The sequence below is a fragment of the Parambassis ranga genome, chromosome 12 (genome assembly GCF_900634625.1).
Source record: "Parambassis ranga chromosome 12, fParRan2.1, whole genome shotgun sequence".
Classification (NCBI taxonomy): domain Eukaryota; kingdom Metazoa; phylum Chordata; class Actinopteri; family Ambassidae; genus Parambassis; species Parambassis ranga.
The window spans coordinates 12418607-12444890 of record NC_041032.1 but is presented as its reverse complement, the minus strand read 5'-3'; the positions used below and the strand labels follow the sequence as shown (position 1 = coordinate 12444890).

Below are 26284 nucleotides of genomic sequence, written 5' to 3'. Positions count from 1 at the left end.
GAGAGGTGAAGAGACGGCGGCTGTCGTTATTCAACAACCTGACCTTTTAAATCATGCAACATAACACCACCATGGACCAATTAGCCTAGTATTATGAAGTCAAATCTAACCAGATATGATTATGAGCTACGATACATCCATCCACACTGTCTGTACACGACTGACTGACTCCGTTTCCGTGTTCTCCTTTCTTTCTCGATGATTTCCTGCTTGTGTCTGTTTGAAACGGCCTTCTCTCCCTGCCCTGGATCCATGGTGATTAAAGTTTCAGTCTCTAATTATACAGAACCGAGTCCTGAGAGAGCTGATTAAACAGAGAATAGCTTTAGAGGAGAGACACAGCATGGAGACAGACAGACAGACAGAGAGAGACACTCGTCTGGGTTAAAGAGGAGGAATTGGAAAAATGAACGAGCTGTAAAGAGAAGTAATGTGGCAGTGAGATGAAAGGGGAGTGTGGAACCAAAAAACAGGTGCTGAAATTCATTTGTATCTACTGCATGCTCCTGATCCCCATGAAAGCCTTTGTCATTGAGAATATGGCACGATTTGCTTATATGAGAGGAGGTAATTGAAAGAAAGGCGACTAAACAGGAGGAGGATTTTTTCAGCCTTGATGGCAACATTAATCTGAGACGGAGCATCCGTCCATGCCACATAAAACACTGCTTGAAAGTTTGTGAACCCTTCAGAATATTTCTGTATCAATATGATCCAAAACATCAGCGGATTTTCACAGTAAAGTCCAAAAAGTAGATAAAGAGAACCCAATCAAACTGGTTCAGATGCAGCAAAACAGGCCTGAACACATGATACTACCGCCGCCATGTTTAATAAGGGCTTCTGATTTCATCATCATATTTCCACAAAATATGTTCCCAGCAGCCCTCTGGCTTGTTCACATGAGCTTTAGCAAACTCCCAAGACTGGCAGCAGGCAACGTATCCATCTAAATACGTCATACATCAAACAAATGCTACCATATTAATGGAGCCTGGAGAAGACAGCTGGAGGCATCAGATCACAGATGACACTAATATCACTTTTATACAGACTCTAGATAACACACTGACACACACCTGCATATTCAGGCCATCTAACCATCTTTACTTACTGCCCAACGGTGTCAGAACACTCACCCAGCTCTTATATAATTCAGCTTATGCCAGCATTCTGCTGAGGCAAAGTGGGATTTTGCAACTTCATCCAAAGTATGAAATTTTTATATTTTCTTGAGTGCAAAGTGTTTTGAAATATTTAGCATTTTAATGCACTTGTATTGTTTTGGTTTTCCTGTTATCAACAGTGGGACAAACAATTAAAAGCTCACAGCACAGGTTCCTCTAAACGCAGCATGTCAGGTTAGAAAACTTTCAGTTCCTGGGACGAGCTTTAGCCTGCCATTACGCATTCTGAAACTTTCTGGATCATGTTTGAGACATTTAGGAAGACGGATCTGAGGAATAATGCATGAGTTGCGATAAAAAGTGTATGACTAATATGTGGATTGAACAGACATGCAGAGGACATGAGCTTTAAGTTCTGAAACGCTCTCTTCAAAGATCTTCTTACAAGGCTGTGGGTGAGCGCTGCAGTGCTGCAGCCACGTACCGGCTTAAAGCAAACAGACCGAGAGCATTCATTTCAAACCTCTCTCAGCCTGGATGTGTGCATTTAGGCCGTCAGACTCATCAGTCTTCCCAGACAGCGGAACAAATTTCAGTCAGCGTTCTTCTCTGCAATCTATTATGAAAGTGTCAGACAGAACAGTGACGGCTGTTGCTATGTGCACCAAATGAAGGGAGACAGAGGTGGCTTCTGTAGCATGTCTGAGCCCAGTGCTGTTAATTTTGGGGGTAGCTGCTTTTGAGCCGAGACAAACATTTTACAAGAACAAACTGGATGAGGACAAGAGGCCATTCACTTTTTATTAGTGATATCTGAGCAGGCCAAGACAATAGAATCCTTTGTGATGGTTTGAGAGCGCTTTCTTTTTGTAGCATGAATAAATCAGAATCACTTTTTATTGCAGGAAGTCAGCTGAGGGTGACACTGTCCAGATCACTGGACAGTCTACATGGTGGAAGCTTCATGCGCTTAATTCTTTAAAAATATATGACAAAGTTTCTTTATCTTATCACCAGTGATGTCATTGCTTTTCAGAAGACTCTAGATGTTGCCTACAATTTACAAATTGTTGACACTTCCAACAGCAAGAAGAAGAACCCAGTCAGTGTACACAGCTGCAGCAATGCACATCTATTATGGTCAGTGTAGACCATCCAGACGCTGAGATGCACACCTGTCAAATTGTTCCAAAGTGACAGAAACTGAAACTTTCTGCTGAACAATGACTACTGATTCATGAATGAATCATTTTACAATAAGATTCTTAGTCCAATTACTAGTCCGTTCCATTCTGTTGGACCAACACTTGCAGGTGAAAGTAGGTCTTAGACCCTTTGAGACTTAAAACAAGATCAATCTGACATCTTTTATTTAAGAGAGACTGCAGGTCAAGAAGCCAAGCTCCCAGTCTTTACCTGGAAATAATTATCCAGCAGATACTGTAAACAAAAAGCCTGCAGTAAAAAGCTCTGAGTCCTGCAGCTAGCTCCTCCAGCTAAAGTTGGAAAAAACACATTGGTTTTATTTTTAGAATGCATAAATAAAGCAGGATTTAGGTTTAGCAAACCAAGCTGTTGAATGGGAAATTCAGAGGAGCCCCCGGTCCTTTCCAACAATCCTGAAAAGCAGTGGAATGTGGGGTGCATTGGGGGTCATTGATGCTCTCTGTTGTACCGTTGAATCCATACAGGAGCCCACAATAGGCTCTATAGATTGCAACCTAGCAACCCCTTCATTGTAATTCCCAGGATTTGGGGAGTTCCAAGGAATTCTGCTGCTTTTTTTTCCTCCCTGCTCAGTGTACAAAGAGATGACTGTTGGGAGCCGAGAAACGCAACAGCTGCCCAACAGCCTGCCATTTAAAACAGACTTCTTGGAAATCAAAGTGCTGAGAAACGATCGGAAATAAAGTTAGTAAATTTATTTAAAGAAGGAGATCACTCGAGCGGCTGCTTTGTACAACTCTAAACAAAAAGGTTTTAATCACTGCTGTGATCATCACCGATGTGTATTTTCAGACGAGCCTCGCGGCCTCATCGTGGCCAGATAGGGAGGACAGAGTGACTCCCATGATGGCAGAGATGCCCGAACCCTCCAGAGGGAACTGGCACATCTCATCATTAGTCAGCAGGAGTGTGTATGAGGAAGCAATTACCTCGACAGTAGCCAGCGATGACGACCTTGGCCTAGTTCAGAAAGTGGGGGGAGATTGTTTATTGTGAAAAAACACGTGTGTGTGTGTGTGTGTGTGCAGCTTCTTCCTTCATGATGATATTAAGGAATGGACTCCTGAGCTCCAGACTTTTGGCAGCCTCCAGTGAGCAGTCTTCTCCTGAGGGAGAGAGGGTGCTAACAGGAAGCAGCCTGTATAACAGCCTCTTTAATGCAGGCTTCCCTTTGACAGCAGGCTTAGAAGCAAGACTGGAATTTACTGCTCGGTTTTTCAGGTTTGGGGCAGTATTGATCATTTCTGTTGTGTTTTCATTTCAACAGTCTTGTGGTAGTTGAGAAACCACAGCTGGTACTGACACTGCACCAACTCCATCTGGGAGCTACAGCTGTGACTTTTTGAGATAAATGACTTTCATTACTTACACTGCAGGTCTGTTTATAGTAGCTGACAGACAGAATTGATCAATCATGGCCAGTGTTAATATGCCAGCAGCACATAAGTAGAGAAAGAGTCAAATCCCCTGAACTCTGGGCAGCCAGCACAACACACCATGCGGCTCGCTTGATTGATCATCATCATCATGTCCTTTAGTCTTAAATTAAACCAGCAAGGTCAGGATGAAAACCTGCCATGAATAGAGAGCAGTGAGGCGATGCTGGATGTGGGTACCTTGGGAGAGGTATTCAACTACACTTGAAGTAGGCTTGTCAGGAAGCAGCTAAGCCCCAGCGCGAGCCCAGGCAGGCACACTCCTTGAGCGTTGGCGCCCTTAGAGTGAGAATGGACCCACGCTTGAGTGAGTCGCTGACAGGCACAATGAAAGGACAGCCAGTCCCAGAGCGCTGACGGCAGCTACTCAGGGTTAGTCACATGGGACACGGAGGAACAACCTGAGCATGCCAACCACTTACACTCAATGACAAACAGGAGAAGGTGCACTAGGAGGCGAGGTTGTCATTTACATTATGTCACAACTTAGGAGAAACCCAAATCCAAAGTGATGCAATCTCATCAGACAAAAGAACTCCGATGGGCTTCAACATGTTTTTAATGAGGAATAATGTTTGAAAAGATGAAGCCGTACTGCACCAACATGCAGTCTCAAGACATCACCTTTTCATTTCAAAGGCTGAGTCACGTGTAGCTCCACTGAAATCAAATGAGCAACAATGAAACCTCATGTCATGAAAGTTAACTACCTAACTAAGGGTACGGAGTGCAACAGAAGATCCTGCAGAAAGTGGTTCATGTCGGCCACCACAGTGATACAGAGATGCTGTGTGTGGCTCTGTCCGATGCCGTAGTCTGGCAAAGCAGCAGTCAGAGTAATAGGATTACTGGGACGAACGCTGTCAGATCACAGGCCCTAAAATCCCCTTAGCACCCAGCACAAGGGGGGCAAGCATCACCGATCTGCATCCATACTGTACAAACACCAGGACGACCTTTATCAGCTATACTGCCAAAATCATAAATTGAATGTATGCAGTGTAAGAACTGGTCATTATACAAATATGAAGGAGTTCATGCATAAAAAAGAGCTTAATGACAACCATGAATCTGTTATAACTGGCTCATGTCCATAATTAACCTGGGCGTATTCATATCCCCTGTTTAGTTTGGAATGTCTGCCATCACAAAATGCAGACGTGAAGCGACAGGACACCTGGTGTGCTACAGGTGGTGTGAAGGAGGCCCTCAATGATAGGAAACAGGGGAGACAGGAATAATTAAGTTGGTGACAAAGCATTTAATAAAACAACATCAGGTTTGAGGTCAATGCTTAACGCTGTTTGAGGAGGGTAAACATAGGGTGTTGAGCCACCATCTGTGCCTCACATGCAAACAAATGTCCCAAAAAAGCCCCCCTGCAAGAAGGCTTTAGGAGTAAGAGCTTTCATAAAGCTCACACATGAGTAGCTTAAATCTGGGCTGAGACAGCTCCTCATGCAGCCCACTACACCCACAACAACTTGTCTTGTCTGACAACAGAAGGTTAGGTAAAGTGTGCCACCACATGGCGCTGATTGATGACATTCAGCCCGTCTCGACATAATTCTGTCTGAATTTTTTTTCCTGACCTAACTGCATCTTTCCACATGTCGAGGTTAAATATGCTAAACAGAAAATTGAAGGAACAGTTTTACTCAAGTGGAGGCAGAAAGAGAGAGAGAGGATCTGACCTGCATTCATTTAATTAAATGAATCAGGAAGTTTATTTTGTGTTTTTTTATTTGAGGCTCCATCAGAACCACACTGCAGCAGATTAGAGACAATCAAATGACTGAATGCCTTTTGTGTGGAATCAAAGGACTTACTGGAGATGAGTAGTGTTCAGTGTGCAGTGTGATGAAGATGATCATCAGAAACAGCCTTGGTAACTTCAGCACACAAGTGATGCACTACACTGACAACATCCCTGTGCAGGGATCCAATCCTTACCCTTCAGGTATGATTTCAAAAACATCCAAATGACACAGAGGTCTGTTGATGTTTTAAAACTACACTTGTATTGATGATAGATGCTGAAAACGTAGGGCAATAACGCTGGGAAGTCATGATGCACTCCTGCTTGTGTGTGACTTTCCAAATGTAAGTGATGGCAGTGGGGAGAAAGACAGAAAGAGACAGGAAGAAAGAAAGATCTGAGAGAAACAAAAGCCCCAAATGCACACAGAAAGTCAGAGAACAGACCAATCAAAAGGCAAAGATTACACTGAAACCCAGCTGGGATCAAATTATTCAGGAAGCACAAGAAAACATGAAAAAGTACAGAGTTATGGAAACTGATATTCAGACCCAAAAATATGCTAATGCCTCCAGTGCATTTGATTAGACGGCTTATGGGCTGCCTCCTTCCTCATTATCCATTCAGTTTTCTGCCCTGATGGGTTGATGTGAGTGAAGATAACAATGAACGCAGCAAAACAGATTCTCAACGTTGAGTGCAGATCAGTTTGTTACATAAAAAAGAAGTCACAGAACAAGAAAACCTCTTCTTTTACTAAAAATGCAATAAAAATGTTAACACTCATCCAAGTGACAGGGTTTGACAGGCAGGATCATGGTCCTCTGTGAGACCAGCATGTTGTTAATCTGAGTGACAGACACCATTAGCCCTGGTTGTCTGGTTAGTGTCTGAATGGATGGCAGCACTGAAGCCGTTCTCATGAGTCCTCAGGATGAGCAGCAGCAGTTTAGCCTCATCATTTATCCTATTAGAGTATAACAGGGGAGTGACCGCTGAGCCTTCACCGGACTACAGCAGAGAAATGCAGTCTCACAGACATGTTTTGAACAAGCATCAGTCAAACTCAACAGATAAGTTTTGTAGTAACAGAAATTTGTCAGATGGCTGCTTTCGCCTAGTCAACCTGCCAAGAGTAACAGCATCAGCAGCAGAGGAAGAAAGAATACACAGCAACTGAAAAATATGTTGAGTTTAGCCCTGTGTGATAGATTAGCAACCTGTCCAGGGTGCACCAAAACCTCTCACCAATTAATAGCTTTGATAGGCATCTAACCCTTAGCCTATTGCCTATTGCTTCTGTAAGCGCAACTGAGATAGCAGCTGATAGTTTTGCACTCACTGCCTCATGTTGCCATGTTAGCCTGCAAGTAAAAGCACCCACTTCCTTAGACATAACCACCACTATGAGTGGGATTACTAATAAGGTGCAGCCTTTGATTGAGCTGCTGAACACATAATACACCTGGCAGGTAGCTGAAAGTGGATCCTGTGAAAGGTTTTCTACTAAGATTATTGCAGATTGCTCCGTCTTCCTGCCACATTCTAAAGACGTGCTTGTCAATTGGTCACTCTAAATTGCCCATAGGTGTGTCTTTGTGTGTGTCTGTATTAGGGCTGCAACAAACGAGTATTTTTGCTATTACTCGAGGACTCGGATCACGCGTAAATGTCATAGATAGATCCATCCATCCATCCATCCATCCAGATACAGTTGCATCTAGCAGCAGATGGATACCTGCTTTGGACCGCTGCAGTGTCATTGCTTCAGCCTGCGACCGCCTCCATGCCCGGCACCAAAACCGTGTGTATAAATGGCTCACCCGCATCTCGAACCGGGGACCTCTTGCACCCAAAACGCTGATCATCCCACTACGCCACAAGAGAATCATCCCCGATGACATCACTGAACGAGTCATTGAGTACTAAATTAGTTGTCGATGCATTTTGCCCTAGAATATTACTTGAGTAATCGTTGCAGCCCTAGTCTGTATGTTGCCCTGCGATGGACTGGTGTACCCCGCCTGTCACCCATAGTTAGCTGGGACAGGCTCCAGCCCCCTGTGACCCTGCACTGCAGGACAAAGCGGGTTAATGGATGGATTCATCTTCACTCGAACATTTGGTGTATGTAGTCATCCTACAGTTACAACAACATCACTACAGATTTTGACGTCAGTTGCGATGACAAAAAAAAAAAAAAAAAAAAAAAAACTGCTTCCTCCTTGTTTGGAGCAACACAAACCTTAGAAGAGAGAAGAAGAAGAGCACAGAGTAAAGGTGGAGTGATGAAGGCAGTGACACTAAAAGAGGATCCGAGTGTGGAGAGGTTGAACGATAGGAATGGGAGAATGAGACCTTGAGGCTTTCTATGTAGCACGCTGGAAGAAGATGAGAGAACTGAAATGAATGTGCATAGACACACACACACACACACACAAAACTCCAAATCACATTTAGAAGTAGGGCAGCCCATCCTGCCAGCTCAAAAGCCCGCAGCACTTTCCTCAATCATTATCCAACAAACGATACCATAGTACAATAGGCTTAGTTTATCTGCCTACTCGTGCTAAGAAAAATGCTCCCAGGCAAAGACGCACAACTAACAAAAGCGACACATGTTTATTTTAAGTAATATGGAGAATGTGAAGTTGTGTAATTTAAATTGTTTGCATGTAAATAAATACATACTAACCTTGTGTGTCTTTAAAACCTGAAAGAAAATCATGGAAAACAAGCTGCTTCCCAAACTGTGAATGTAAATCAAGATACAATCCTGTGGATGTGTTCATCCACACCAAACTTCGAGTCCAGCCCAAACCTTAAGACGACTAGAGAAAACATGTTTTTGTGGCACAACTGGTTGCCAGGGAGACCTGAGGAGCAGCCTGACATTTGTGGTTAATTCAAAAGCTGCGGAATAATAGCAAGACGGAGTGAGGGCACAACAGTGCCATTCATCAAAGGGCCAATTAAGGCGAAGCATGCAGTCGAACAAATCAGGATGGGTCAATCAGGATGACCAAACTGGATGTGCAAATTTACCGAAGCAGACGAATCACTTTGTCCAAAACAAGCTGAGGAAGAACAGATTCACTTACTGAACAGTTACTCCAGCAGCTCTTATCTGTGCAGACAAATGAGACCGACCCTGATAATGCATGACAGGCTGCAGGTGCAGTCACACACACTCTCACACACACGCATCTATCCAATAAAAGCCTGTCCAGGTCCTGCTATGTTGACTTTAGCTGTATTTGTACTTAAGATTAGCTGCAGCAGGCATTAAAAGCAGCAACAAGCAGGCCTCTGCTCACAAGAACCTTTTACTGTAACATAAATATAATCTTGGACTTGCTGACAAATACTAATACTGTATTTATAATAAAATACCACTAAAACAGATTAAAAATAGCAGCCTTTTATTACAGCTGACCTGGTAGAAAATGTTAAAACTGACGTGACATTTTAATTTTTCAGCTCATATTAAATCTAGATACAACAAACATTAATTTAACTATCAGATAAAAGAAAAGTCTTCCGCCGGCCCTGCGTGCTGAGCTGAGGCTGCCAAGCGTTATGGTCGGGGATGTCTATGAAGAAAATGTGCCTTCAGGCTCTGCAGTGGGATTGAGTTCATGGCTTTAGAAATGTCTTTTCCTTAAGATGGGGCTGGTTTTAGGTGGATGGGTGGGTGGGGACATCAGAAAACAGAAGTCTTGACTAATTGTGCTGCTGAAAGACAGTGAATGGCCCCAGGGCAGATGATGAAAGTGTGTGTATGTGTGTGACATGATGCCGGCAGTGGAGACGGGGGACCACTCACCACCTGTTTGTCCATCCATGTGAGAGAAAAGACCGGCTGTCCCTTCAGTATATTTATACACCGCACGCAAACACCAGTGCAGGGGGAAAAAAAAACTAAGAACTAGCTGAACTACAAAGGATTACACAATAATACATGATATATTAATTATGATGTCAAGGGCACAAGTACAGTTTATTTATACACAAATATAAATCAGGGTTTTATGGCAATCTGTGGGGATTGACTCACTTTTGAAGCCAGCCCCCAAGTGGCAATTTCAGGCACTGCAGTTTTGTTTGGCTTACAGTTTTGACACTCATCACAGACTGTCACCAGTGTTAATCAAGAAGAATGGGTTCACACAAACAAAGGGTAGCTGCACCCATTCAAAGCTGCAATCACATATAATCCACTACACATATAGGTCACCTCCTATGCTCCTGTACATCTGCTCACATTAACACAGTGTGAAAACAATGCCTCCCTTTATGGGTTATGCCTCAATAAATATCCCGCATTCATACATATGCTGACCACCAGCCCCCCCACCAGCCCCCACGCACCCCCTTTGCTATAGATCTGAAACCCCCCCTGGAGTTAAGCTGTGCTCTCATTTCTCCTCTGGTTTTCTGGGACATGCATGGTGTGTAATTGTTATGCAAAAATGTAATTCACTGATATCTGGTCCTGACTCGTGCTCAGTTGTGCATCACTGTGTTTTTTGGGGGGGGGATTATTTAGTGTCCAGCTTTGCTTCTGCTGTTTGTTTAGAGGGAAGTTTCACACTCTTGATGTTATCGCGTATCTTCGTGTGTGTGTTTTGTGTGCTCAGCAGCCTTCAGGCCTGGATAAGCATTTGTTGTTATGGTCGGAGTTAAGTAAAAAAAGAAAAAACACAAAGGAGGACACTTCTGTGCCATGAAACTACACACACAATGCAACACTGGTGAATGTCTGAAGCGTTCCTGACTGTAAACAGGAGAAGAGAGTAACACTATTTTTATGTTAACAAAATAAATAAATAAAAATCTGTTCAGTTTCACTCTGACAGGTCCGCAGCTTTCGTCTTCCCATGACAAACCTCTCGACAGCCAAACATCTGCTTCTGACTGAGTCATGACAGTTCAGCAGGCTCTCAGAAGGCTGACACAGACTCAGTGGACCCACACTGAAACGGCAGAAACCAAACAAAAACATACGGTTCCGTTTGGTCTCGCACGGCAAACAGGGGGTCCTCTCATGAGATGTTCCAGACAGACACGAGTACACAAATGCAGAGAGAGAGAAATAAAAAGCTGTGGAAATGTGATGGTCTGAGGGAGGAAGCTGCATCCTCCTGACGGACATGTGAGGGAGGCTGAAAATCCCATTAGAGCCGATCAAAATTCAAAGGGAAGCATGCATAGCCTGCCCTCAGCCTAAAAATCTATTCCTGTCAGCACTGAGTAGATAGCCAGAGATGGGCTAAATCGAGACTAGTCTATTTTGGTAGGAAGAGAGTGAAGGGATGGAAAGAAAACAGCAGAGTAAGAGACAGGGCGAGGAGGAGAAAAGCCTCAAACTTGTTTTCTTTTGTGAAGGGACGGCCTCCTGTAACTCATACATGTTTGTTTCCAGTACATACACACGTCCTTTTCTGAGGCAGTGAGCCGAAACTTTCTATGTGCATGCAGCAACACCGTCTGTTATCAGACAGCCTTGTTAATCAGTTGAGGAGGTTTTTAGAATGCAAGAGGTCTTACTATTATGGTGCACTGGAGCTCTCTCTCTCACACACACACACACACACACACACAAACATGTCTGTGAGCACAATTTCTATGCCACTGGTCAAACTGAATGAAACAAAGTCTTTAAAATGGGCACAGTATGACCAGTCAGCCATAATGGAAGAACGTTTAACAAAAACCCGCTCTGAAAAGATCCGCAGGCAACAAAATAGTGTCTTTTCACTTTCTCCCTGTAGGGACAGCAGGTGTGTGAGTCTGTGAAAAAAACGGTTGAAGACTCAACTAACACAACTCCTCCTCTCCGACAAACTGTTTATTCAGAGATGATCAGGCTGTGTCTGCTCTCCCTCTCTCTTCTTATGTTTGCTCCTGATTTCTCACATCGACCGAGACTAAAGAGATTAGCCAGGGGAGATGAAACGTCTTCGGCTCTGCCAGCAGCCACCGCGCAGCCCCTCTCCATTCCAGGACTTCCTCCCAAGTCTTTTTCCCCCCACTGCCATCACTTCATTCCTCACTCTCTTTAATCACACTCAACTCTGTGGAGTCTCTGCTCAGTCCCTCAGTAAAAGGGGTGTGCTTTTAAATTAAAGGCCTTTAAGTCGCCTTTGTAAAAAAGAGATGAGGGCAAAGTCAGGAAGGCCAGCCAATATTCATCTTCACAAAGCTAATTACAGTTAACTATGCAAACAGACCTAAACACATATGCTTAAAGGCTTGTGTGTTTACATGCACACAGTTCAGGCACAAGTGGGAGGCAGGTGGTCTGAACGCCATAAAACACGATCTATTAAAAGGTAGAGTAGGAGATTTCATCCTGATGCACTTTTTGTTAAATTAGTGTAACTTCTCTTTACAATCCAATAGCAACCAATTAGTTCGGCAGTTTCTCATTAAAACGAAGAATATGAATCATCTGTGGAAGCTATAAAATGCTAAAAACATCCAATCCTCCGGGACGAGTTGGCTGGTTGTCACTCTCTTCCTGCTCTGCGTGTACCAGAGAGGTACGTGCATGCTGGCTGAAGTCACAGACCGCAGCTCGTCTTCAGGTAATGCCATTGACAGTAAAAACTATGGACAGAGCTTCCGTGACGTCACCCGTTTGTTTCTGAAGAGCCGTTCTGAGGCTCGGTGGGAGGCTCCGGGACTAGCTGACCGCCGCCATGTTGGCAGTGTCATGTCCGCCAAAACTCCAAATATGGACAAAGAGGGGGAGCACGAGCGGAGTTTAGGGGGGCGGGCGATCGTGGAAGCAGGAAACTCGCGCTGTGATACGTCAACTGTCAAAATTATACGTAATTCCAAAAAGTCCAAATACAATTAAAACGAGTTAGTTGTAAAAAAATTCATCCCCCGTACAATTGACACTAGAAGGGAACCTATCCTTTGAGACCAGAATGTTTTTTTTATACCAGGCTGTAAACATGTTCATTTCTGCTGTGAAGTCGGCCATTTTAACATGGGAGTCTATGGGAAATAACTCGCTTCTGGAGCCAGCCCCCAGAGGTTGCGGCGTGAATTACAAGTTTTGACACTTCGGCACTGGCTTCAAGTTTGAGCCCCGAATCATGAAAAAAATAAATAAATAAACCACATTCTTCTGCCAGGTCCACTCCAATCACAGACATTACAAGTATGGTTTCCTCATAAAACCTTCATTTGCACAGTTAAATTAAGAATTCCTAAACCTCTAAGCCCAAGTCATCTGCCGGTCAGTGTAATGTCTCCAGCCTATAAATAGTAACATCTTGTCAGTGTCGGCACACATTACTTCAAACACACATGACAAATTAATAAATCAGAGGTTGTTTTTTTTAAAGACTGCCTCTTCCTATCAGGCAGACCCTCCTGTTTGCATTCATCAGCATTGTGCTTCTTTCATTGCAACAAAAACATTCTGTACAATAGGCTGGGTTGGGCCTTCAAATATTAACCCATTCATTATTGATTCAAGGCTTTCTTTAGATCTAGAGGGATATTATTATACACACACACACAACATGTGTGCATCCATATGTGAGCACACACTCAGACCTAAATAAACTGTAGTCGTGCATTTAGTGTATTTTTAGCTAGAAACATGCTGGTAAACAGAGCTTACTTTGATTTTTATTCCACGCCATCTTCTCGTCTGCCTGCTCCCGTTTAACGTTCACCCTGATCATTATGTTTATTTTACAGCTTCATTGATTTGCCAGTGTGTGGACTGCAGGAAATAAGAGGTGCTATCTGCACCCTCAGCCCATTCACACAGGCTTCTCTTTGCTCTATAGACCTACTTTTCTTTGCTCTATAGCCTCTTTTCTCTCATTCTACACACAGCAGTCACCTACAAACCCAGCATGTTACACTAGAGCAGCCAAAACAAACTAAGAGTCACAGGAGGATTTCCTCAAATGCTCAACGTTTGCATATTTGCCTCTGCATTTTTTAGAAGATAACAGCTATTTGTGGCTTTTTTCGGGAGCTGAAAGAATCTGTCCTGCATATTCACACAGACTGGGTTAAGAGCCTTGTCGTGTCTGAACCAGGCTCGGCTAGTGAGTCACACGAAAGATTACAGAACCACCTCGCCTGTATGATTTGGCTCGGTGTTAGCTACCGGAAGAAACTACCCTTCTGGAAACAGGGAGAAGGAAAATGATTACATGATACGTTTAGAAGCACTGATTTAACTATATGGGGAACAAAAAACATCAGTGTGTCATAACAGCCTGAATGAAAAAAAGAGGAAGAGAGATAGAAAGGCAAATAAATCACCCTCATAAACTATCAGCGAGTACAATTATAACAAGAGACAGAGTTTAATCAAAGCTGACTACAACATTATTGTGCGCGCACACACACAGTGCGCCTTCAGCTCACACAAACTGAGACAGGCCACCGTAATCCACCTCGCTCTTATTGCTTCTGTAAAACTCATCCCTTTGCTGCTTTCCCCACATCAGGAGTCACACTCTGTTCTCCAGCCAGCAATAAGTCACTACATTCCTAAAAAAAATTCCACCTGACAGAAGCACAGTTTTTGTACAGTTTTGTTGTACAGGTATGGTTTCTGTCTTCTGTCGCGGACTTCAGAGGAGTGTGTTGTTGCATTGTTGCGTTTTCTTACCCTGATCCTCCTCATGGCTGCCACAATCTCCATCCGACTGTTGGGTCTGGGTACATCGAGACTCCCCACGTACTGTGGTAAACACACACACACACACACACACAAGGAAAGCATCGATCACAACCAGAGCAACTTACAATTAACTGTAGACATATATCACCTTATGCATAATCAAGCAAATTTAATATCTTTATTGCAATCTGGCAACTGGTGCGCGTCTTTTCAGGACAAAATCTATACAGAGGGCAAAGCTATGCTTTACTAATGAGATCTGAGGCTTCCATACATTTGAATTGGAGGCTCCATGGACTGTTGCTTTTGATGTTTGCATTTTGATTACAGAGCTTAGACTTAAAATGTATTGTTTACTTGGTCAGCATTATATATGGTATATTATATATGGTGTGCTAATGAATTTGGTAAAACTCCAGTGTGTTTATGAGCTCATTAGATGAGCCAGTGCTCACAACATTCAGTGAAATGAAGAAAACACACTGAGATGAGCTCACTGCTTCATAAGCTGGTCTAATGACATGAGATAGACGCAGTCTTGTGATTGAACTTTGGACCAGTAACACTCCCGCTCTCTTCCACTGTGTTCCTGCATGAGTTTCCTGTATGAATGTGTACAGACAGCACCAGATAAGTTACAAGTCTGGGTGTGTGTGACTCACTATTAAAGCCAAACACTTTCAAAAGGCTTCAGATTCAGCTGCAAATCTTAGAAAGTGTGGAAATGTTCCATAATCTGCTTCATATAACTGAAATCATATTTTATGTTACCATCAGCTGTGGGGAAACCGTGTGTTTTAACATTTTCTTCACATTTTAAGGATTAATAATCCAGAATATTATCTTCAATCCAATCCATTATGAGATAAACATCCTTAATATAAAATGGTTAACAGAACCTGGAAGGTTCTTCCCTCGAAGTTTATTAATAACTCAATAACTTGAAATATACCCTGTTCACTTATAAGCTTCAAAAATAAACGTCAGCATGTCTAACACTCCACATGTGTGTAGTTGGGGCCCAACAAGCCGCCATGCGTTCAAACTTAACGAGGGACTCCAGCTGGAGGGTCCAGCGCACCTGCCACTCCGTCAACACAACACGAAGCAACCATGAAGCAGCTTTTAGGATCTTTTCACTTCACCTTGGCTTGGAAGTAAATCCCGTGCTGATACGCCTCCTCGTTGTGCAGCGGCACCCTCGAGTCCGCCACATCGTCCACCAGGTTGTACCTGTTCCTCGCGGGCATCACGGGCTCCAATTCCCCTACCGGCACCACCACCGGCACCGGCACCGCGAACACTTGTTTAACAACTAAACAAAGAAAATCTGGACTCTGCTTTGGAGCGCTACAATCCCCATGTGCGCGCAGAGCGCGGCTCCGCGGCTGAGTTCCCGGTGGAAACGCAGACCATTGTTGCCGCTTTCAGCCTCAAAAGGTCCCGTCCTTAAGAAGGACAAAACTGCACGCTGCTTTTCCCAACAAAACACACACACACCGAGAGGCACTTCAGGATTCCCCCTTTCACGCTGCTTCCGGTGAAAAAACACGGAGACGCACAGTGTGTCTGCTTCCGAGCCCACGGGGAGAATCCAGCGTGCTGTCTCTCTGCAGGTGATGCTGCCTGCTCGCTCTGGGTGCTTTTGAAACCCCGTCCTGTTGGTGGCAGAGCTGCAGCCGCCTTCCCCCTCCTCTCCCTCTCCCTCTCCCTCCTTCTCTGTCTCCCCCCCGCCCTCACAAAGCACAAAGCAGGTCCCTCACTGGAGAGAAGTTCCCAAACATGACGCAACCCGGAGCTGGGAGGAGAGCCAACAAATAAGTTAGTCCTCCCTCAGGAGGTGAACATCTGATACACTCTGCTCCTGAGAACTGAAGGTGGATTTACTGTGGGGGGCACGAGCTGCACAAATAAAGATGGAATGAGCAGCTAATTAAATCTGAACTGTCCTATTTAACACATCTTCACATCACAAATTATTTATTTACAACATCACCATGAGGATTTGACAGCTGCTTCTTTTCCCACAGCTGTAAATGTATCAGCCATAATAAAAAATATTTTGTTGTCAGTAATGTGCAACTGGTGCTTCTCATTATTAATTGATCCTGTCATAACAGGGACACAAATTAAATGTGGTGATCCTCTCCATGTCCAGTCCTCCTTGGTTATATTATTGCTGCACAAGCCAATAATAAGTCTACACCTGCTGCTTTCATGTTCCACAGCATCAATAGTACGCAGCATGTTACCTTTGTATAAGTTAGTACAGGTTTAAGATTCTCCAAACATGCTCCTGTCACAGTGCTATGGCGCCCTCTGTTGGTCACACATTTCCAGTTTAAAGGTTACAAATAAATATTGTAATTGCAAATCAATTGGATTTATATCTATTAAAGAGAGAGAGTGGCAGAAGCAACACAGCATGCTAATAAAATGTGCCAAGCAGCAGCTCTGGGTGTATCCAGCTCACATGTTATGAAGATATTTCAGCTGTCATGGCCTGAAATTCACTTTCAAGGATGTTGCTCTTTGATCATAAATAAAAGCAAAAAAGAAAATGAAATAAAAACATCTTGACATCCAGAAGTATAAACACCTTTAAGAAGATCTGTCCTGTGCATGACACCAGTAATGCAACGACATTAGTTCTGCTTGTTGCTCATAAAGAAAGAAAGAAGAAAGACTAAGATGTCTAGAAGAATTTGATCAATTATGTTGTCTGCATAAATGCATTTCTCTGAATATATTTTTAAGTATACTCTGACATTCAAACATTACTTTTGAGGAAACAGTACTGAGGATTAAAATAAAAACATTGGACAACTTTCACACTTATCACAACATACTAAACAGATTGATTCCTGAAATAATTCAAATGATGTTGCCAGAGGAGTCGTCTTTGGACAGGTTTGGCCTGCGGGTCACACAAGAAGAAAAATGGATTCACTAAAGTCACTGAAAAGAAGTAAGACTTCTGAAGTTATTTCAGTCCCTGCTATAAATGAGTGACAAGCCAGAGAGGAGCCCAAACATGAAATCCACACAGAGATGCCAGACCTGTGGTAGTATTATCAAGTTTTTCTTTAATTCACAAAGTCAGAACAGGGTCAGGACTCACATCACAACACACACTTTACACATGTCCCTCACAGCAAATGACACACTCAACACCCGCAGATGCAGATTCAGTTTAAGAACGGATGCGACTGTAGTAAATAAAACTGGTGGATAAGGAAAGCGGTGTGTTAAACCTGTAGTGTAGCAGCATGTAGTGTTAATAGTTAGCATATCACTGGTAGAAATGGAGTGTTTGTTCACTTGTGAATGCTGGTTTGCATGTTTTAAATGCATCACAAATGCTTTTTTTCCATTGGCTCAAGTGATACAGAAGTTACTTAAGTCATGCTTGTCGTCTATGCATACGCACTGTGCATTAAGTATGGTTCCTGAGAGCTGGTGGTAATGTGTGAATGACACCTGTAAAAGACACATCAGAAGCAAGGGAACAACACAACACAAACTGCTGACCACTGCACACACCTCATTGGAGTGACACATGTAAATCATGGCTCTGGTGACTGTGTGGAGCTCAGACCAATTAGTCCCTGATTCAAGACGCTTAACTGTGGATAGGTTTTTTGGAAGAGTGTGCTAATTAAGACCCAGAACAATCAGAAGATGCTCACTGAAGGGTTAAAAGGTGCAAAATGTTTTACAAATAAGCGCACATTCCCCTTTTCTTTACATAAGGTACCATAAAATCTGCAGCCACAACTTGGCTTACACTATACACCAAAGGTTTAGTGCAGGAATGCCTCCACTTATCTATAATCAACTAAAAAATTCATTTATAAAAGCAAAAGCAAAATAAAGATAAGATGTCTTTATCTTTGGGTATACCAGTTACATTCGCCAATGTTAGAAATCCCTCCTGCCTCTTACAAATGCACTCAGGCTGCAGGTCAGAGGTGTGACTGCAGAGCAGGGATGACTTCATGATGCCAAAGTCACTCTGTTACATACATTTCCTCCCCTCGTGTTCATGCACATAATACAATAAACATCAGCTTCAAGGAGTAAACACAAGAAGAACATTCTGAGGGTTAAATACAATGAAGAAGTTAAGGAAACACTTTAGGTTATTTACACTTTAGAAGAGTAGTTTTCATAAATATTTAAAAAAAACTAAGGTCAGGTCAACATTAAACACAGGCAAAACAAATAATACACACTGGCCAATTAATTGTCATCGAATCTGATGCAAAGTTTGTAACAGAATTTTCAATTTAAAGGAACGGTGCAGAACGTTTCTCTGTTCTAACCCCAGCATGGTCCATGGTTCAGGGAGTTCTTTTTCATATCTCAAAACACACAAAAGACTGATTATTATAAAACATCTTCTCATTAGAATGCACTGTAAGTATTTTGTTAAGTTCAGTACATATAAAGGTAACTGGACTTTTTTTTTTTTTAAATGTAGTACTACAAGCTACATTCCACCCACTGTGTCTGTGATGTGGAAGGTGGAGTCCCTCTGTCACATGACTCTGAATTGCAGCCTCAAAGTCAAAAGAGCAAATAACCTGAAGTCAATTCTGTATATTTTACAATCATATTAATTTCTACTCCACGTTCCTGAAAGGCTTTTAGGGCACTACGTTTTGTAAATCACAGACTTCCTGTGAAACAAAGGGCAGCAACAATCAAGAAACACAAAACAAAAACAACAAAAGAATAGATAAAAACATAAAATCAAAGCTTATCATGTAAAGTAACAGGTCACAATGACAAATCCCACGTACACACCAGGTACCACATCATGAGCTGAATCCAACATCAGTCTGGACATTAGTCAGGACAACAAGAATGCAGCAATTTCAGTAAATAAATAAACTCAGTAACATGTGACTGAAATGAGAGTGAGGAAGGGAGCATGGAGGAGGTAGGAAGGACAGGAAGGACAAAAATTCAAGTGTAAGTACTGCAGAAAAGAGGAGGGTGGAAAAGGCAGGTGTCTCACTCTTGAGCCCCGTTGGTTGTCCCTGTCATTCTCTCTTCATATCCCTGCTTCTCATGCTGCAGTCTGGCATAAGTCACTGCATCTCCCCTGAGAGAGAAATAAACCGATGCAAGAGAGGGGTGGCGATGGAAAGTTATGCCCAAGGAGAGGTAGGGGAAAAAAGGAAGATGGCAGCATTAATTGCAAGGTTATTATACAACAGAAGCTCATTTACATGAATAAAGAGGCTCATTAGGATTGTTAAAACTTTCAAGCATAAAATAAAAAAGCATTTTAATATGAAAGCCTGCATTAATGTGATGTAAAGTCATTAGGACGTCAAGAGATATGAGAAATTACAGTCATATTTTTCTAAACCTGGCGATTACATATGATCAGAAGACAACTTACTTTTTGCCTAAAGATGCAAGGCCATACAGAACTCCTGTTGCAAAGGCGATGGCATTTCCAAACAGGGTCGTAAAGGAGAAACTCAAAAACACCGGAAACAGGGCCATCCTGGATAACAACAATATATGCATACAGGTATATGTAAGCCAAGGTTACAAAAAGTCAGTCAATCATATCAACAACTACTGTCCCAATAGTACGTTTAACTATTTATGCTATGCTAATAAGCAGAAATTCACAATCCACAAATGTAATTTTTCATAATATAGTGGAAACAGTGGTCCTTACCCACAGTAGAAGAGGGATTTCTGCCAGGGTTTGAATTTGTCTGCGCGGGCTGCCACTGCATTAGCAAACTCTATAAACTGGCAGCAGAATGGGACTTCACAAAGGAACAGCACGAAGGCAGTCAACCTTGAGACAGGAATAGAGGACATAAACACAGCAGAGGATCATCCTGTGTGCTTCCAACTACAGGGATTTAAATATAGCATCTGCTTCTACACTGAGCTGACTGGTGAAGTTACAGCTTCAACTAACATGTATATTAAATTAATCTTTTCATGTTTTTAGGGAGAAGTCAACCTAAAATTCAGATGAATCAAGAGCAATGCGAGACTACTGCACCTTAACAACAATTGAGGAATGTAAATGAAATATGTACTGTAGGAGCTCTGTTGAGTCTGTGACTCAGTGAAAATTTTAATTTCCATCTGCTGTTAAGTTATATTTGCCTGTAAGGTTCTGCTCTGGGACCTTCATGCCTTTCCATAGATGAAAAACCTGATTCAGGTAGATGTATCCTTTCTGCCCTTTAATGTGCTAATATGTAAAGCCTGAGGCAGGGAGAACAGCAGCAAAGGCCTCTGAAAGGACGAGGAAGAGGAGGCAGGCAAAACCAGTTAAAGTAAGATGCTGGTATGAGCCATCAGCTGATGTAAGCTGGCACTGAGGTCAGCTTATGTACCAGGATCCTGGAATGAGTTTGACTTAATACCAGCTCACATTTATGTCATTAAACATGACACATTATTATTAACTGGGCTTGTAGTATGAGTGTGTGTTAAGGACTTACACCATCCATACTCCTGCAGCAATGTTTAAAGGGTTCACAGTGACACAGTTCCACACTCCTGAGACGGCACAGGCTGCATGAGTTGGACAAAAAAACAAAAAACAACTCAGACTTAGACTCATTAGATATCAGATTTTAATTTGTGTTGTATATCCTAGCAGAACAAATATCTGAATTAGAGCTGCAGGTGAACATCCTACTGAACAACTCTTTTGGTGAAAAACATCACTGTATGCAAGATATACGCTGCATGCATGGTTAAATAATAAACAAGACAAGAAAATCAGCAATGCAGAATAATAAAATGTCTTTCATGTGAAGCACTGTCTGCAAACATCAGAAATAACACTGAATAAAAACACTGGAATTAGCACTCCTATCCAGCTGTGAAAGTGATCATTAATTGCCCTTATCACATCTGCTCACTAATTAAAACTGTGTCCCTCAAATCAAAGCAGCACTCATATTTTATGCACAAAATAATTTGTTTTCTCGGCTTCTGCCACAGATTGATTGTTCTGAAGTTTCTTTAGTCTGTTTGCTTCTCTGCTTGAAATGTACATAAAGAGAGGAGTGTTAAAATGTGTAAACACAAGAGGCTGCATCCTCATTGGGGGTGTAGAAGCTGTGAAAATGTCCTTAGTGTGGGTCCCTGAAATAGTATGAAATGTGCAACTGTGACACACTGCAAAAGTGAGCAAAAAAGCAATTTACACGACAGAAAATCCATCAGTCAGCCACCCAATTATCTGGTTTATTCACACTGCTGTAATGCAATCAACACACACACGCTTTATCTAGCCCCTTATCTAGCTATCAATTTGTTTTATATTGCATTGGATTGTTTAGTCAGTAGAAAATTAAAAACAAGTGCATAATCTGTCATAATAAAAGACTGTGCAAGCCAGCAAATACTCACACATGGAACCAGAAATAAAGTTGGACTGAGAGGAAGTTCTGTTTATAATTATTAAGGCGCAGGACAATCACTCATAGTAAGACATGTCTCTTTGACAGAACTAAATGTCAGATAAAGGGGGGGGGAATCCTACTTTACATTTTCAAGAATGTTTACATATTAGGATGTAGCTTCAGGCTGAAACCCCAATAAGAATAAAGGATACTTATGCCTGGTGTCTATGTGAAATGTCACAAACTACATAGGATACCCTGCTACTCTAGACCATCCAGCCTCCTCAATAATACAGAACCCATTGAATATGCAGTGGTTAATGTGATACTGGCAATGGGACTCTGGTGTCACCGTGAAGGAGAGATGGATGGAGGGAGGAGGGATGCAGTACTGCTGGAAAACTGCAAAGCCAGCAGTCAGAGGGGAAGATTTAACATATGTCTGACTGTGTGTTTATATCAAAGAGGTAACTTAAGAACAACAGTGTGTTTTTCACTGAGCAAGCCAAACAGGCGGTGCCCACAGTGGCTGCTGCAGTCAGGGACAATGAGCAGTGACAAAGCCTTTGTTTAGTGGCAGAGATACTGAAGAGCAGCACAGCTACAAACATGAATGTCCTGGTAACAAAAAAATATTTTTTTCTAACATCTTTACCAGTTTGGTGACGAGAGTAAAATCCACTTGTCACAAAGATAAAATGTTTTGAAAACTGACAGCATGTTTTTCCACATAACACATGTAACTACAGCAAAATTTGGGGTTTTTGTGGACATTTTCTCACAAGAAATGAACTTTGACAGCTACTCACATATTCCTCCCAAAACGCCAGCTATTTTGCAGAGCCATCTGTACCACCATGTCATGCCATCATCCTCCGGAGTGGTTTTAGTGGGCGCTTCTGTCTCTTCGGTGCTCATTGTGTTTTTCTAGCTACGTTTACTACAGCCAGTATTTACAGCGATGACCACCCAGCGATGGCTAAATAACAAAACTGCTAGCTAACTTACTACGGCACCGCTGTCCCTCTGAGTAACAAAATATATAATTTCACCTTTCTAAGCCCTTTTAATCCCTTCTTCCCTTTGTTTGTTCTGTGGCCAGCTGCCGGGTGTTACTAGCAACGTTTTCCGACGTCTCTCCTCCTCCCTCCAGCTACCAGCTAACCAGCTAGCTGATGCTAAGCAGCACCGCTACCAGGAGTGGAAATCACCGCAGCATTCGTCCTCAACTTTCTACCAGTCTCATATAAGTCTATATAAGACCGACCACTGTAATACTTTCGCCTAACACTAACTGAAAACTACGTAGAAGGTTGTTTGGGTAAAATTATCAGCTCCGTTGTTGTGTTCTCATCCCCGTCTGTTCCGCCGATGTCAGCGGTGCATTGTGGGAGGGCTCTGATATACGTCACGTTTGTTTACATGCGGAGAGCGTTCCAGTCATACACCGTATAAAAATGACACCACTTGGTTTGTTAAGTCCCGTTTGAAGCTTTGTTTTTATTATTTCCAGAGTGATATCTCAACATTTTGTGCCCAGAAATCCAGCTTCATATTTCCATATTTGGATCGAGAGGGCGGGGCTTAATGAGAGGGCGAGGCCCGCATACCCGCCCACCGACACCGGCTGGGCTTCACTGCTAACATGCTTAGTTCACCCAAAAGCATTTTTTTCCACCAAAGCACATGTTCTTATTAAATATCTGACTCATTTTATCACTTTACACAATTATATGTACATTACAACACATTTCTACCAAATTACTCATGATTTTATCGTTTCTTTTGAAGGATGGGAAAGGCATGAGACAAATATCCTGTTTCTTAGGAAAGGTTAAAAAAAACAGGGATGGATGGCTTCTTCATAGATAATACTGTGGATATAACACAGGGCTGCTGTTCTGGTGTAGCAGACATGTGATTGTGACAATGAGCTCTGACCTGACCTGAGGCTACATGTAGTGGAAAAAATAGGTTTACAACAAATTAATGTATTCTATTGAGCAGCAGAAAAATATATACGAGTCATTTTACGAATAGTTATTGTCATTTTGTTACACTGGTAACAGCAAGTAGAATTTTGAAGACAGTGTTTAACAGCCCTTTTCCCATTTCCATATTGGTTCAACTTCAAAGTCAATTGAAGCCAAACTCAAAGTCTGGCCTCACTCTGACAGCAGCGTGGACTGCAAAGGCTTCAGAGTCCTTCGGCTGGTTCTTCTCTGCTCCATTATCGGCGATGGCTTCCTCTTCCCCGTTGGCGTGTAGCACAGAATGTCATCAAGGGTCTTCTGAGTCACCTGACCTGCTTGTTCCAGCTGAGTTAATACTTTTTCCACCTTTGACATGTTCTGACTGCCCTCGCTACACAAACGAAGCAAATCCACCTGCAAAAAGAGGCATAGGATTAATTTCACTTTTACACATGCACAACAACCCACAAGCACTTAAACTTCAGCACTACTGATTCAACAATAACATAACAGTTCTAATAGTGAGGTATTACATCATCAAATAAACCCCCAGACTACTTTGCATATAGCATCTTTGTCACTCACCACCTCCTGTGAAAATTCAGGCTTCTTCACAAAATAGGGACTTTTAGGCAACATGGCTTCTGACAGGACAGAGAGGGCTTCTGCAATAGCTCCTGACATTGCTAGTAACACAACCTAAAACACAACCAAAATACATATAATTAAGTGAACAACAACTGTAAAAATACGGTTCCATGCTGCATCTTTACCTTAAAATTTTGGCATAATCTTCCATCAGTGTTTATTATTTGTGAATACAAAGTCTGTGCCTTTACTTGATCACTCTGGAAGAAATAACAAATAGATGAGAAATCATCATCTTTACATATTTTTGCACGTATGACAGCACATACAACTCACCTGTCGAAGTGCTAAAGCTACAGCAAAACAGTAAGCATGTCTGGGGATATAGTCGCCCTTGGTCTGTTCCTCCTCTAAAAGAGTGGTGCAGATCCTGTAGGACTCTGCTGTGTTCTGACCCACACAAAACAGAACATTAGATACCACCTGAACACACACTCTACATGAATATAAGTTCTACAACAGTCAGAATATTACCAGTTTATAGCAGGTGCCTGTTGCTAGCGTCAGTGTGTCTTTGTTGAATGGTTGACCTTGGTGCCGCATCGTTCTTAGTACCTCCAAAGCAGCTGCAAATAGTCAATGTTAGCAACAGCATATATGGCATAATGACTGTAAAATGTTGATATTTCACTTACTTTCATACAAGCCTTTTATGAATAACATGTCTATGGTGATGTTGAAGGAGGTAGTGTCATTGAAGAATCCTTTCATATTCTGTTCAGACAAATGAGAGTCAAAGTAAATTACAGTGGGGTTCCACACCTGAATTTGTATTTGTAATATGTACCTTGTCAGTAAGAGCTGCTACAGCCATGTCCTCCAGACCCAGCTCATAGCACAGTCTCACAAACAGAGGACCAAACTTGAAGTCTCCATGTGCCAAGTTGTGGTTCTCTGCATGATACCTTGAAGTGGGAAAATGAACAATAGTTGCTCATCCTTTTTAGGCCGTGTGAAGCTAAATATGTGTGCAAAGAGCAGTATTAGCAGGAGGCATATGCTGTACCTATAGATAGCATCTCTGGCTATCAGCATATCGTTAGCAGACTGGCACAGGTGAAGGAGAAGCTTCAAGTCATTCTGCAGAATAAGCTCACTTCTTTGCAGCTTCTGATGAAATAGTTCAATATAGTTTCCTGCAAGAGTTTGTGAAAAAATATAATATATGTTTTTATGACATTAAACTGCAGCATAATGTCAATAATTTTTTACCGTTTGATCCAGTAACAAGATGAGCCACAGCTAGCTTCCTCTGCTGGAAGTCCTGCAGTTTGATCACATCTTCTGATAATAGATGTCTTTTAGCTGCAGACGAAAATGCAGTGTGTGTGTGGGGGATAATATGTTATCAATAAATAAAAAATAAACAAACTGTAAGACAGGAGGGAAGGAAGAGTTCTTCACAATAGTTACCACAAGCTCTATCTATAAGCTTGGTGGATTTGATCGATCATCAGTACACACTTAAAGTAAAAAGTTAAAACCAAGTACAGCTAGTTTCTGTGTGCTACGTTCACGTGTTATTATTTACAGGACGTTAGCTTGTCTCTGTCTATAACCTACATCGTTTTTACAGTCACCTGTGTATCAGTAACAGCGCACATAATCACCACTTGTGTTACTCTTACCACCTACGCAGCTGTCAATCCAGCTTGGCCGTGAAACACTGCAAAAAACACTTTTAGAATACTCAAAGACTAATGACCGACAACATTTACCGAGTCTCCCCAGCGCCATATTGCCTACTGACTGAACCATGGCGACGCAAAACAGGGGTGTTATTGGTATTATATAGATCTAGAACTCCAGTTATCATCCACCATGCCTAAACATATTTCACAGAATACTCAAAAAATATAATTACAGCAAGTTGAAAAGAAAAATGTAGATGTTGGTTTATTTGTTGGTTTGTTTTATATTTTACAAATACAGTTTGCAGTTGGTATCATCCAATATGGCGCTGCCCTGTGACACCGCGCAGAAGTTTAATTTAATTAATTTAACTCCATTAATGGCTTCATATACTCTTTCTCTTAAATTTATGGACTT

General features: G+C 42.2%; 3 protein-coding genes across 3 annotated transcripts in view; all 3 read right to left on the bottom strand.

Annotated features, from left to right (window-relative positions):
- Positions 1-15846, bottom strand: part of LOC114444161 (carboxyl-terminal PDZ ligand of neuronal nitric oxide synthase protein) — a 34377-nt gene extending 18531 nt beyond the window's left edge. Inside the window, exons 1-2 of the mRNA XM_028418582.1 lie at positions 15360-15846; positions 14203-14274 (exon numbers count right to left, since the gene is read on the bottom strand). Of these exons, the coding sequence (XP_028274383.1) occupies positions 14203-14274; positions 15360-15464 (177 nt within the window). The 5' untranslated portion in view covers positions 15465-15846. The remainder of the gene's footprint in view (positions 1-14202; positions 14275-15359) is intronic.
- Positions 15847-18627: 2781 nt separating this feature from the next.
- cacfd1 (calcium channel flower domain containing 1) lies at positions 18628-23004 on the bottom strand. Its single transcript, XM_028418316.1, has 5 exons — positions 22424-23004; positions 20703-20775; positions 19916-20041; positions 19628-19735; positions 18628-19324 (listed from the first exon to the last, which is right to left on the bottom strand). The coding sequence occupies exons 1-5, from the start codon at positions 22530-22532 to the stop codon at positions 19234-19236; spliced, it is 507 nt and encodes a 168-aa protein (XP_028274117.1). The 5' UTR covers positions 22533-23004; the 3' UTR covers positions 18628-19233.
- Positions 23005-23094: 90 nt separating this feature from the next.
- ptcd2 (pentatricopeptide repeat domain 2) lies at positions 23095-25993 on the bottom strand. The gene is made up of 10 exons (XM_028418315.1): positions 25864-25993; positions 25448-25540; positions 25242-25371; positions 25023-25140; positions 24871-24949; positions 24710-24801; positions 24512-24625; positions 24361-24435; positions 24173-24286; positions 23095-24001 (listed from the first exon to the last, which is right to left on the bottom strand). The coding sequence occupies exons 1-10, from the start codon at positions 25991-25993 to the stop codon at positions 23780-23782; spliced, it is 1167 nt and encodes a 388-aa protein (XP_028274116.1). The 3' UTR covers positions 23095-23779.
- Between the last annotated feature and the right edge of the window lie 291 nt (positions 25994-26284).